This window comes from Falco punctatus (assembly GCF_963210335.1).
Source record: "Falco punctatus genome assembly, chromosome: 15".
Taxonomy (NCBI): domain Eukaryota; kingdom Metazoa; phylum Chordata; class Aves; order Falconiformes; family Falconidae; genus Falco; species Falco punctatus.
In genome coordinates, this window is record NC_137595.1 from 15,589,416 (window position 1) to 15,603,656 (window position 14,241).

At 37.9% G+C, this 14,241-nt stretch overlaps 1 protein-coding gene across 4 annotated transcripts in view; it reads right to left on the bottom strand.

Annotated features, from left to right (window-relative positions):
* Positions 1–14,241, bottom strand: part of TBC1D8B (TBC1 domain family member 8B) — a 47,166-nt gene that overhangs the window by 17,965 nt on the left and 14,960 nt on the right. For all 4 annotated transcript variants that reach the window (XR_013923831.1, XR_013923832.1, XM_080365662.1 and 1 more), the window contains exons 2-9: positions 13,343–13,453; positions 11,000–11,118; positions 10,138–10,363; positions 9,010–9,250; positions 7,368–7,575; positions 5,023–5,190; positions 3,545–3,694; positions 573–723 (exon numbers count right to left, since the gene is read on the bottom strand). Coding sequence is in view for 2 of the 4 variants with exons in the window: in XM_080365662.1 (XP_080221788.1) it covers positions 573–723; positions 3,545–3,694; positions 5,023–5,190; positions 7,368–7,575; positions 9,010–9,250; positions 10,138–10,363; positions 11,000–11,118; positions 13,343–13,453 (1,374 nt within the window). In the remaining 2 variants the exon portion in view is untranslated. The remainder of the gene's footprint in view (positions 1–572; positions 724–3,544; positions 3,695–5,022; positions 5,191–7,367; positions 7,576–9,009; positions 9,251–10,137; positions 10,364–10,999; positions 11,119–13,342; positions 13,454–14,241) is intronic.

Below are 14,241 nucleotides of genomic sequence, written 5' to 3' on the forward strand. Positions count from 1 at the left end.
CAGGACTGCCAAGTCCATCATTAAATCATCTTACTAAGCACTGCACCTACACATTTTTTAAAAACCTCCCTAGGTGATTCCACCACCTCCCTAGGCAGCCTGGAAGGAATTTTTCCTCATATTGAATCTAACCCTCCCCTGGCATAACTTGAGACCATTTCCTCTCGTCCTGTCACTAGTTATCTGAGAGAAGAGACCTACCCCCACCTGCCTTCAACCTCCTTTCAGGTAGTTGTAGAGAGCTGTAAGATCCCCCCTGATCCTCTTCTGCAAACTAAACAACCACAGTTCCCTCAGCCACTCCTCCTAAGACTTGTTCTCTAGACCCTTCACCATTCTTATCATTATTTTTCAATTGAGTCTGTTGTAAAAGAAGCAGAAGCAGATTTGTTTGAATCAATGCAAAACAAAATAAGACAAAATTATTCTGTTCCTCATTTTGAAGTGTCTTTCTTCAGAAAGATTTGGATAAATTGCCAGAGCATTTTTTGTCACACTACATTCAGTTAGTAACTAGAACATCCATACAGTAGAGTCTACAAAATGATTCAATTATACTTGCTATGCAATACCTGAGAAGAGTAGCCAGAGCTCTCCTCTTAACGCCTCTGGGATCCCTCTTACAACTAGGTCTCGAGTCTTCTTTGTTCGAAACATACTGACACCATGTCCACGTTCAACAAAGAGGATGTGCCAGGACTGTTCTTTCATTTTTTCCTTCAACTACGAAAAGCAGAAGGCAACAAGCACTAAGTACACTGGAAGATTTTCCTCGGGTTTCAGAGAACAGAATCAAATTTTGCTCTCAGTTAGATTCATATGAATTAGAAACGACAGCACCGGCCTCCATATTGATACATGAAATGAAAGCTGATGCAAATCAGAGCAAAATCTAACCTGTGCATGGTAAAAGTTTGGCACACAATGCAATCTCCTACGTGACCTACTATTCTTTAAAGTATATTATTACAAGAATGTCTATACCAGAACAGATAAAAGGTAAATCTAATCTAGTATCCCATATAACAGATGCCAATAGGAATTGCCACAGGACAGTAAGGTCATGCCAACACCTACAAAAGCCTCCTCCATCCTCCAGTAAATAGAAGCACAGGCACCTCTTCAGTAGAGGCAATCTCTCTGAATTTAACAACACAGCAGATTTTTCCCTGCAAGTTGCTTTTTGAACTCAGACAAACCTGCCACCATCTAACTTCACCCGAAGTCCCCTTGTTGCTGTATTAAGAGAGCAAATCACTCCCTTTCACCTTTTTCAAGCCACTCCTAAATTCAGCTTTTTCTTTACTTCCCACTTAAGAATAATTCCACCCTGTAACCAGTAATAACTGTATACAAGCTGGCTTTTCATTTTAAATGAAGTCATCACCACCTATTCGTTATGTTTTACAGTTCACTATCCTGCTAAACTTATTTTAAAAAAAACAATCAATAGGTAGATAGCCCTACTTGTTACCTCTAGGTATAAGCATTTGCAGCTTTGGCACCACATCAACAAAAATTACATAATTATCAAGGGACCACAAAGTATTTGGGATTTAAAGGGAGTGGATAAACAGCGATAAAGCAGTAAAACAGCTAACCAGTACAACTTGCAACTGTGCAGACAAATTCTGCCACTACAGTTCTCCTGAGGCATTCCAAAAATGCATTGCCAAGATAATGGATAAAAAAACTGAACAACCGATATAATTTCTATGGCAAAAAATTAGAGGTACATTAAAATTTCCTTTTTCAGCTATTTCCATGTAAATATATACATGTTTGTATTAGACATACATACAAACAAATTTGTTTACTGTAACTTGGGACAATTTTTAAATATCCCGATTTTTGTTGCTGCTTTGTGATAAACAGCTTTTTATTGCTAAAGGATAAATAAAAGATAAATCAATAGGAGAAGGAATAAAGATTAAATTGAGTGAAAGCATCAGAAAAGACAACTAGGAGAAGAAGGGTGAAGAGAGGGTTCAGATTGCTTATGTGTGGTGGCAGGTTTCTCTATACTAATTTGACAGCTCTAACAAACTATGAGAAAAAGTATTTGGCCACGATGGTGCAATGAAGTCAAGGAAGTGATTATTTGCAAAGTCAATGCACTGTCACAGACACCTGCTTAATTACTCTGATAAATTAACATACTTCAATTTCAACATATCTATGAACTGTTATTTGCTAACAGCAATAAAAATGTACTAACTCTGTTACAGATGAAACACTACCCCACAGCAACTGAACAGGCCAAACAGTTGCTTCCTTTTTTTGATTCATCACGCTTTGTTGCATTTTATTTAGTTGACAGATTTGGAACAGAATGGCTACAAATGGTGCTCAGTGTCGTTATTCTCCCACAGTTTCTCAATTCCTCAGTTTATTTACATGAGTTTCAAATAACACTAGAAGAGAATCAATAATCAGAAAAATCTGCAGGAGAATGAAGTCTAGAGTTAAGAAGGGTAACTAATAGCTGAAAACACTTATGCCCATATAGATTTTACATTTAATCAGATACAACATTTTTACAAACTAGCAATTTCTGTCAATGTAGACAGTAACAGCATATGCATATTAACCTCAGTAGGACTAGCCACGTAAGCAAAACCTGCTTCACAAAATGAAAAATGGCAAAAATGCCTTATTCAGACAAAATTGAAGCTACAGACATTTTACCTGCACAGCAGATACTAAATAACTATTGATTATGCACCTAAACCACAATTCTCTGAAGCAAAGGAACTGATGATCAGGTGCTCCAGCTCATGGGAGGCTCCAGTGCTGAGACAGGCTGAACATTGCCATTACATTTTTTGTGCATGCAGCAGTAAGATTTAACATTGTTAGAGCAATTAAAGGTGCTGAAAAGAAAAGTAGATTTTGTCCACTTTTGTTCAACATACTATAAAAGGCAGAACTTAAAAATCTGGATTCCCTTTTCTCCTGCTCAAAGGTGTTTATTTTCTGGTATTTCTAGTATCAAAGCTTCCATGTCTTAATTTACCCAAATCTGCTGAAAGACTATTTTAAAATAAAACCTTTCTGTCTTCTTGCACACACTACAGAGAAGCAAAAATAGGATGTTCTACTGCAAAAGCAATTAAAGAAAACATTCTCTAGAGCATAACTTTCTTAGAAGTGCAAAAGAATGAAGCAACGAAGAAATTATGTCAATTTCTTTGTAACATCCTCTTTGCTCCCAAAGAGTTTGTAGTGACTTTGTATCTTGACAATTCAGACAGATAGGAAACATGTTCACTATCATAAAACAGCCAACTCTTCCCTGACGGGTGGCAGAGCAGGAGGAATTAGTTCCATGAAGATAAAGCATACCATTATTGAACAAGATGAGCAGAAAATTGAATGGAGCCATGAAGAAGCACCCTGTGGACCCCAAATACAAAAAATGCAGATGAAAGAAGATTGGCAAAGCCCCAGAGGAAATCAGCAACTGTGCTGGAATACATTTCGAATATACTTTAGTCCTTTCCAGTTAAGATTCCAAAAACTGTCGGGCCATTTTATCCCTTACCATTTTAGAGTCTAGATTCTCAGCATCCTGAGGATGGTAGACAGTCATTAGGGCTTCTGTACCAACAGTTTTGCTATTATCTTTCTGACCCATCTTTGACGGACCCGCGTCAAAATCCTTTGGACTGTCGGAGGCAGAACTAGCTGCAACCTTGAAAAAAAATTTAACAGTGGTAGTTATCCTTCAAGAAGCAGCACTGATACCAGAAACCATTCTGCTTCTAGACTTGTTTATTATATTAAGTTACAGGTACAAGATACAGAATTCCAGAATAAATGAAAAACAATCCCTGCTCCGCACTGCTGGGCTTTCAGGGTGCTGCGCTGGAAAAAGAAATCATTGTTTACAGCTGAAAACTTAATTAAGAAAGGACAGATACTCATAATGAGACCTGTAATAGATAGAGAGGCCTGGCCATCCATTCCCACTGAAGTCAAAAGAAAAACATTCATTTAAATGGAGCCATATACTGAGCTATGCAGAAATGCTGAGAGCATTTAAAAACCAGCATTGCAACCTGGATTGTTTCTCAAAACCTGATGGATAACAAAGTAAAAGAACCCAAAACAGAATGCTTTCAGAGTAGCACTATTGTTTAACACATTCTCTTTCATATGGGCACGAAGTTAATTCATTTTTCTATGCCTTAAAGCCAGAGGTACATGACTTAGGATGGTATGTCAAAATAATAGAGATATAACCCAAAATAAGGTACTGTAAAAGGGAATGCCCCGGAGCAGCAGACCTTACCACTCAGGTCTCCCAGGGCAGTACTGTACCCTTACCAGCTGAGCATTTCTGCTGATATCAAACCATCTTGCTTTTGTTACTCATTTTTGCCTTTTAACCCTTAAGAATCAAAATCTGAAGATAGAGATTTTGCTGATACACTGATTATTTTCTACCAAAAGGCATGTATTTGTTATTCTCCACTCTTACATTTGTCACTTTAGAGGCTACTCCAGTTGATTCTATTTAATTTCTTCTCAGGGGAAAATCTTCAAGGAAGAGAGACAGCAACTAGAAGTCATGCTTGTTAGGGATGCATGTTTTGTCATTGCTTTCTTGTTTCTCATGCATGAAACTACACACACAGTTGCCTTCACATCTAGAAACATCCTTACAATCATTCCATCACCTTCCTGAGTCAAATAGTCAGCTGGCAAAAACTGACACAGCTACAAGTAATTTTACATTAGACTGTGGTGTACTTTTTTTTTAATGTGAAGGGTCTGAAGGCAACAGATGGGAACATGATTTTTCAAAGAGGAAAAAAAAAAAGAAAAGATTTAGACAACTTGAAATCTAGAGGTACAGCATACATTGTTATCCATCTTGTCTAGATTCAGGCTTAAATATAAAGGTATTGCATTACACAGCAAAACACTGACAACAATATGTAAATTTATCTCGGTAAAACTACATAACCTTATTCCTAGGAACAGGCACTAAGATCTTGGAACTAGCAGGGCAGTTACCTCTGTATTTATCATGTGGTGTGGACTTGAAGTTGCACTGCATTTCATTCTGAGCTTTGCCACAAGCTGTTCAAAATCTCTAACCTCTGTGAAACGAAAAGCTGTTTTTCCTTTGGTACTAATGCTGACTCCTCTGTTGGCTGGATCTGCCTTATCCACTCCTGTGACCTACAGAAGCAAGGATACATAAATTAGGCAAGAATTTTTACCATCTTCTTTCTAAAAGAGAAAACCTGTTAAAAATACATGTGTACATGAAACAGGAGTATGAAGCACCACACAAGCAGAATTAGTGACACAAGTAACAAACGCTACTTTAAAGCTCAGTGCTATGGAGCTATTTTAGGGCAAGGTACTAAGTACTGTGCAATAGATTTTTGACAGAGTACCAAAAATCTTTGAAAAGTTTTTTGCAGCTGCGAATGCTGAGTTTATTTGAAAGTCTTGCCTCCTTCTACCTGCTGAAGCTATTACTTTTTCTTCTTATCATCCAAAAGCAGACAAAACATGACTTTTTCAAGTAATCAAATGAAACAAATTTCATAAGAATGAATTTCCACTGAGAATACCCTTTCAAAGACAGCTATCATAACACATGACAGCTGGAGATGATTTTAATTGCCATGATGGAACAGTTACAGATTAGAGCAGTTAATACACTTTAATAATGCAAGTACAAGTGAGACGATCATGAATAGCTAGTCTGACTGCCATTGCTGATGCTTTTACATTGTTATAGGTAAAGAATGAAAGACCACTGAAATAAAGTAACTCTGAGGTACTGTAGAACAAACAGTGAGGGCCTGACAACCCACAAGAATAAATTTAGAGTCAGCTCCTTTTTAACACAGCCTCTTTTTGTTTTTCATAGCTTATGGAAGTCTCCATTGTTTGCAAGACTATTTACAGACGATCAAATAAATTGCTTTAGGTTAATGCTGTAGTTGGAGGAGGTGATTGTCCCCCTCTACTCAGCTCTCGTGAGTGAGACTCCCCCTGCAGTGCTGCATTCAGCTCTGGGGCCCCAGGGTAAGAAGGACATGGGCCTGTTGGAGGGAGTCCAGAGCAGCGCCATGAAGATGATCCGAGGCTGGAGCATCTCTGCTGTGAAGACAGGCTGGGAGAGCTGGGGTGGTTCAGCCTGGAGAAGAGAAGGCTCCAGGGAGACCTTAGAGCAGCCTGCCAGTACATAAAGGGGGTGGCAAGAGAGCTGGGGAGGGGCTGTTTACAAGGGCCTGCAGTGATAGCACAAGGGGCAATGGCTTTAAAGCTGAAAGTGGGTAGATTTAGATGAGCCATGAGGAAGAAATTCTTCACTGGGGGGCAGTGAGTGACTGGCACAAGTTGCCCAGAGCATCTGTGGGTGCCCCATCCCTGGGCAGTGTCCAAGGCCAGGCTGGATGGGGCTTTGGGCAACCTGGGCTAGTGGGAGGTGTCCCTGCCCATGGCAGGGGGCTGGAAGTGGATGATCTTTAACATCCCTTCCAACTGAAACCATTCTAGGATTCTATGTTCTGGGTGGGAAACACAAAGTGTATTGCTGAAATTAGCTCAGCTTACCCTGCTAGATCAGGTGTCTTACATCAGGCAGTACATACACAGAGTATGTAGAGCAATTACAGATCAATTACAGAACCTGGTCCATTTTTAGGCTATTGTAAAATACATCTGGGTGCTGATGAAAAGCTTTTAGCGCTGGAAGACTGAAACATGGCAATGTCCCAGATCACACGAAGTCAAGAGAGGGACAGAGAAGTGGGTTTTTTTCCCCAGAAGTTATTCCATAGTCTAGCTATAGTACTCTATAGAAATATGAATGCTGTGTCCTTTGCGATACGGTCCTTATTCCATCTGTTGATACTACTTGTCCCAGTGTTCAACAACTGTTTGACATATATTCCTATAGACTTTTGAAGAGACAGCACTGCTCAACTGCTGCAAAAAGAATCACACTAGTGTGCTAAGAAAGAAACACAGCAGAGCAATTACTAATCTTCAAGATCCTCCACCCTCTCCAATTCTTTATTTCCTATCTTAAGAATCTCATTAGCTCAACTTTATGAATTAAGCATAAGCTTTTCCATTTAAAAAAAAAACAGTACTAAAAAATTTGGGTTCTGTGCTTAGCTACAGAAATGAGAGTAAACAGAAAAGGGAAAGAGGGCACGAGGAACAAAGCTGAAACATGAAAGCAATTCTTTAAACCTACAAACAGAATTCCTACATGCAGTATTCAAGGTAGCAGGAAATGTATGCAGACTATAATGAAAATTTGTTTAAACTGGTGTTCAACTACACAAGTTCAAAACTTCTGGTATAACTAGCTGATTTGTAGTTTGCATTACCTCTCTTAACGGAATGATTACACTGCACAGGCTGCCATCCTGGCTAGCAAAGCAGATGTAGTTTTCTGAAATGCACATTTTCCCATGGGTGTTGTAATGACTGAAAGGAACCCATAAGAAGCACTCGTGAACTTCCTTCAAGGTCTCTTCTTTGGGTAGCCTGAAGAATGCACTAAACTGTTCACTGTGGGCACGGCTCTCTAGGCCTCTAGATTAAAAACAGAACAAAAAAAAGGGTAGGAGAGAGAAAAGAAAAATTAAATAAATTTCAAATGTCTTTAAAAACACAAAAGTTAAAAATACCTTGGGAAAAGACAGTAAAACATCATGCCCTCCCATAACCCATGAGGTGGATCTGGAGGGTTCAAATTTTGCTTGAAGATGCAAGAAAGGGCAGGACCACACCTATCTATATAAACCAAAAATAATCAAATACTTCACTAAATAGGAATAGATTCAAGCGTGTTCTTGCACAGTAAAGCACTTTGCTGAATCCAAGCCTACAGATAGCGCAGAAAATCATACTGATAGCCTAATCTGCTGGTTCCCCACCCATTAGAATAGTCCACTTAAACCTAAACCAAGTTTTGGATTGACAAAGGATTAATTAGCTACAAATGGAGCACATGTTGTAAACATCTGCCATGGGCTAATTCTTCATAGATAACTGCAGCCAGAAACAATATTTTGGCTGTAGAGCAGCATCCCTCTCCAGCATTGCTACCAAACTAAGGTATAATTTACCAAGGAAATACAACCTAAAAAAGTTTTATTATCAGTGTACTATAAAACTAAATAGTTTTTTTTTCTTCTTAAATCATAGCTGCATAGAGTTTTAAGTAGGAATCATTATTAGAAAAATGCTTTATCAAAATTTCTGATTTGCAGATAGGTAGCTTTTCCCAACAAAGATTTAGTCCCTTTATGTGAATTTAAATTGCCTAACAACAGACTTGCTTTTCCTGGTTACTTTTCATAGTAAATAGCTGTGGTCAACAGATGAAAACCTAAGCATCTGAGTGATAATTTGGACAATTCTCTGAGGAAAAGGTAACATTTGCTTCAACAGAAACCAGAAAATTACAACAAGGAATAATCACACACCATCTTTGAGAAGGAAGGACCCTAAAACAACAGGTTACTTGCACACATATCTTTCCCACTGCCTAAAATACTGTCATAAATAAGAAAAGCCATGCACCCATCTGCAACTCATTGATTTTATTACTCATCTCCGCCGGCAGAAAAGCCATGCAGTTATTATTTACACGTTTATTAAATTATTTATTCTCCACCTTAGCCTTCCTCATCAGGTATCTACAGAGATGCTGCAGCTCTGTTTTTAAATTTCTAATTCTAAATTATGCTAGAACACCTTTTAAAAATTCAAACTACTATAAAACCTCTAGTTGAAGACCAACTCTGAAGGTCTGATCACTTCCTGCCTTCATATAGACTTTTGATACTGCAAAGTAACAATAAATTACAATGCCTTACATTGCTTTGATTCCAAATTTTAATAAGACACTTGTTTAAGAGAACACCAGCTCTGCTAACATATCTCCTTAAGACAAGGATTCTCTGCCCCTTTGCCTAAAAAAGTACTGGGCCCAGAGCAGACAGGCTCTAAGTAATCTCTTACCTCTTGGTGATCTGCAGGGGGTCACGAAGGACTAGATCATTTTCAAATGTCTCCTTGTCAAAAAGTCTCCTAACAGCATAGTTTGCCAGCTGCTCCATGAGAAGGAACGTCTCACTAATATGCAAAAACATGGAAAAATAATGGTCTTCCCCACGGGAGCACACATGAATGCTCTCTGTCAGAATCACATTGGAAGTCTTCTCAAGTTTTGATATTTCATCCCAGGAGATAATAAGTTTTACTGAAAATACAAATACAAATACATGTGAGTAACTTCTCATTAGCTGCTACCCTTATACTAAAAAAAAAGTATTAGTCAACAGCACTAATAAAATATAATTAAGCAATATAGTTAAATGATAACACACTTGGAAAGGGCTACAAACTCACAAGCACAAAAAACACTGTTCACAATCCCTATAAAATAATTCCATTAGAAAGAATTTTACAGAAAGAAAAACATTAAAGACACACCATGTATGAAAATAGAAGATTACATCACCTTTTCTTTGCTGTTATGTTAAACTGCAAATGGCAAACAAGCACTATATATAAGCCACCCCACTTTAACACTTTACAAATAGGACTACTTAAAGTAAATCAATCATGTATTGGCATTTAGAGGAACTGTGCCAGTTAGCTATGACATTTCCCGATACAAGTGAAAATTACCTTAGAAAGGATCCTGTATTTTATTAGAGGCATTTGTTTAGGAATTTCAAATTAATGTTACACAGGAAAAAAAAAAAAAGATATGTGCAGTTACCATCAGTGCATAGTGCAGCCATGTGAAATATTAAGTCTGTGTGTGAAGAAATAACTAGTCCTCACAGACTGAATTAATATACAGCATGAACTAAAGATGACTATTTTAGTCAGTCAACTGCAACAGGTCTGCCTTCTCTGTGAAGCTTATCTAAAGGAAGAAAACCAGTGGACGTTGTATAGTAAGTTACACAGATGTATTCATTTCCATAAAGTATTTTGTGTTTGCAGTTTTTTCTGTTCTGTGTAGACACCTGCTCACATGACAAAACAGCTCCCTTAGGACACAGGAAAAATTCTTCCAGATCTGAACATAAACAGCAAAATGTGAAGGGACCAGGCTCAGTATTGAGGCTCACTTACCTTCTGCTCCCAGCAAAAATGAGTAAAAGCTAAGGAAGTTGGTACTAAGATAAAGCCATCCTTGACAGGGCACTCTGCCCTTCCAGTAACTGCATGAGTAATAGGTAACCAACTTCTCCTGCTCTGGTAATCCAAAACACTTTTCAAACTTCATAAGACCTTCACGGAACTTCTCAGGATCATCTTCTTTTGTAAAAGAACCTTTTCCCTCTTCAGCAATCAAACCCTAAACGAAAACAAACAGTGACTTATATATGCACCCATGTGGGTGGGTGTCATACATGCACCTGCATACATACAGTGTAGCATTCTCCTAACAGGATAGTAAATTTCAGAACAGGAAGAATAGTCTGAGGATCAAAACATAGGTCATAAATCAAACGTGCTCATCCACCACGGACTCATCCACCAAGTTTCCCACACAACTTAAGCAAGACACACACTTCCAGGTCTCCTCTTCTGAAATAGATATTTTCCTCTGTTAATCACAAGAATTCCTGGGCTAAAGATGTCACATACATAAAGTGAAGTGTTGTACCTTCACAAAAATACACCATATGCTTCCCAGGCATTATTAAAATTATTGTGTAATAATTTATCAACAGTTTTAGACCACTATCTTAAAGGCATCTGGTCTATCATGTACCAAGGAGAGTTTATGACAAACAACCTCATTTAACTGTGGGGCAGATAACTTTAATACGCTCCACTGTTCTGTTTAACAGCCACATACTACTCAATCTGAAGTACGTAGTGTTACAATGCTGTCCTTTGATATTCTAAAAAGGACATATTATTCATGTACATTTAGAGGAAAAAAATACTTAGCCTTTCCTAATTATGCCACGTGCTTGTTACTTACCCTTATCTTTCCCTGGACAAAGCTCGTAATATCTTCATTTGAATCAAATACTGATAAAGTCTTCATAACATTGTGTTCTAACCAGTCCCAGTGTTCCGTTATTTCTTCTCTGCTGGATCCTGATTGAAAGAGAAAGTTACTATTACTTAAAATTAGAACAGACTTTAATCATTTCACTAAAAATATTAATCAAGAGAATACTTAACGAATTCCCAATTCACAGAGTAATTTGGATGCCCATGTCCAAATCACAAGTCTCTCAAATCTTTTGTCCAACTCTTGCACACACTAAAAATGTATTTGATGTACATTAAAAATATGCACTGATGTGTTTTTATCTTTCAAGTCCTTTACACAGTTATATTTCTAGCCTTCACATCCAGAAGCACCTTAGCTTTGTCAACATTGTGTGGCTCAGCGCTGAAGCCTGACTTGGACTGACAGTTCCTTCAGCTCAGCAGTACCTCCCCAACATGGATGGCAAAGCATTGCTAGAACACTCCCAGTCTAATAGTCTAGAAGGTGGGAAATGCAAGATCAAATTCATGAGCGTAAGAAGAAAACAAAATCTGGGTCTCTGATATCTCAGCTTTGATACTGGCCCACAACAGTTTCCAGAGTAGAACTCCAAGCCTTAGACCTACTGTGCAAAATCCCTTCCAAGGTGTATAAGGATGTAAAGCACACATCATGGAACAGGAAGGTAGCAGAGATTTCTCTTTGGATACTTGAAACAACTATTTATGTGGCTTACAATCAATTATTACTTACTTGGCTGAGCGCAAGTCACTGTTTTATCTCATTCTCTATCAAGTCACATTTTAACTGTATTTCTAACCATGCTAAAGCTTAGGCAACCACCGTTCAGGAAACAATGTCATCCTACCTACAAGTTTTGCTTATGCTGTAAGTCCAAACTGTGCACTGTTTGCATGCAGCTGCAGGCTTCTCCAAGAGGACAGCGGCACATATGGAAAACACATACCAGAACTAACTCCAGATGCAGGAAAAAAGGCTCACTGCTTCACACAAGCTGAACGATCCTTGAAACAATGTTTGGCACTGCTAGAATTAGTATTTTTTTCTTCTAGACCCTCTGGGACTCAAACACGCTGGAATAAAGGACTGTTTTTTTCCTTTCATTACATATGTGCAAGAGGAGGAGTAACTCAAAAAGAAACCCGTTATCAGTAACCATAAGGAATGTAGAACCACAGAGCCAAAATAAAATTCAGTATTCCAAAAATATTACATTTTCAAACACCTTAGAGAGAAGCCAACCTTGTTACTTTATTACTTTACACCGCTTTTTAATCTAGGTTTCAGAGAGCTCCCACCTATACATGGTGAACATCATTGCAACTTTATAGCAAAGAAAAAACTATCTCAGGTGAATTTTAGAGAAATACATTTAGATTACTAGTTTACTTTAAATACAAAGGAACACTTTTACCCACTGCCTACTTCTACAATTAGAGAATTGTGGTAGGCCAACTTCAAAATGCTTATGATAATTCATCTTGTTCTTGTCACATACTCAATTACAAATTATGCAAGTGATAAGATGTAGTAAGCACAGACGATACTGGTGAAACAACAGTAGAGATCCAGCAAATTCAATATTGAGTCAGGTCTTTAAAGACAGGCGGCTCCCCACCAGATGGTGGGAGACAGGGATAAGGAAAGAGGGAAAAAAATTACATAGGTTTGAATAAAGGGATTCTAGAATATAAATTAATTGGCATCCTCCACTGGAATGCTCACAAATAAAAGCAGCCAGTGTAGTCACATAGGATCAATACCCCTAAGCAAGAACACACCTTTAACAATTTCTTTTTTCTCTATTTACTTTGTAAAGACTAATTAAACAACTTTCAGTAAACCCTACAGAATTAGTAAAAGTTGCCTTGGGAATTAACAGAAACTGTTCTAAATAAGGTTAAACAATTAAGCCTGCACTACACAGGGTGGATTTGCAACACCACCTTAAAAATCATACAAAGAGTAATTAAAACAGCGATTAAATTTCAAATTGATTATTTTTCTCAGACTACACATGTAGACCAATTATTTGAGTCACAGAGTGAATCAGAGGCACAGATATGACACGGTAAAGATGAAACTTTTAAATAAATATTTAAATTATTCAGAAGCACTGCTGCAGATCCTTTGTATATAATAGCAGAACCAAAACATTGTCTCTTCCATTTCTTCACTTCACAGAAAGAACAATCCATTTTCTACCACAAACTACAACTACATTATGTAGCCTTTTGTTGTAAAGTATACATATGCAGCACAGAATTTATACAACTCAGTTAGCTTCTAAGTCATAGTACATACCGCATGCAATGGACCAGTAGACTTGGGAGTCTGGTGTCTGATGCAGGATGCGAAATGGGGCAACCTTCGATGTAGAATCCAACACTGCATCTAATGTTCCCACAAGAAGACCTGTTGTATTCAAGAAAAGGTATACAGCATGGTGAAACTAAGGTTTTGAAATGTACGCTCCTGATTCTTTTCTTAGTGAATAGGAATGCTACCCAAGTAAGGACTAATGAACTCTGAGAAAATTAAAAAGTACAAATGAGTAAAGCAAAAAGTACTCCCAGAGGAACCTCTTTGGATATTTTGATCCAGTAAAAGCCATTCTAAACGCAAAATGCGGATTAAGAAGGTTTTTTGCGATAACACCCTTGGAAGCGATAGTCATGTAGTATGGCAAACCAGAGGACAACCAACATAACGTGGTAGTTCCCAGCTTTCACAAGCAGTAATTGAACTACCTTTTAATTAGTTATTTACTTTTGTTCTATTTTCCAGTCACAGGGAACAGCTCCTAGGAGACCAATTCCATTATGTCCAATTTTTATGAAAATCCCACCATTTTTACATGGGAACGCTATGTCATACTTTCTGTACATACAAAAGTTTTGCTGCTTATACCACACTGTAGCTAGAAAATGCCTGCCATTCTTCATAAACAGTCTATCAGATGACTTCTACAGTAAGTGTGGAACACTAATATTTCATCCTACCATCACATGCGTAAGTATATTACATAAAGTGCATTATTCCCATATAGCTTATACACCCAAGATACAATGTGCATGTCCCTCCCTGCCACTAAATATTGAATTAGCTCCTATGAGAGTTCAGATCAAAATATACTAATTTCATTAATGAGACATACTTCATCTCTCCATAACTGGGAGCAAAAAGTTTCCTGAGAAAATGAG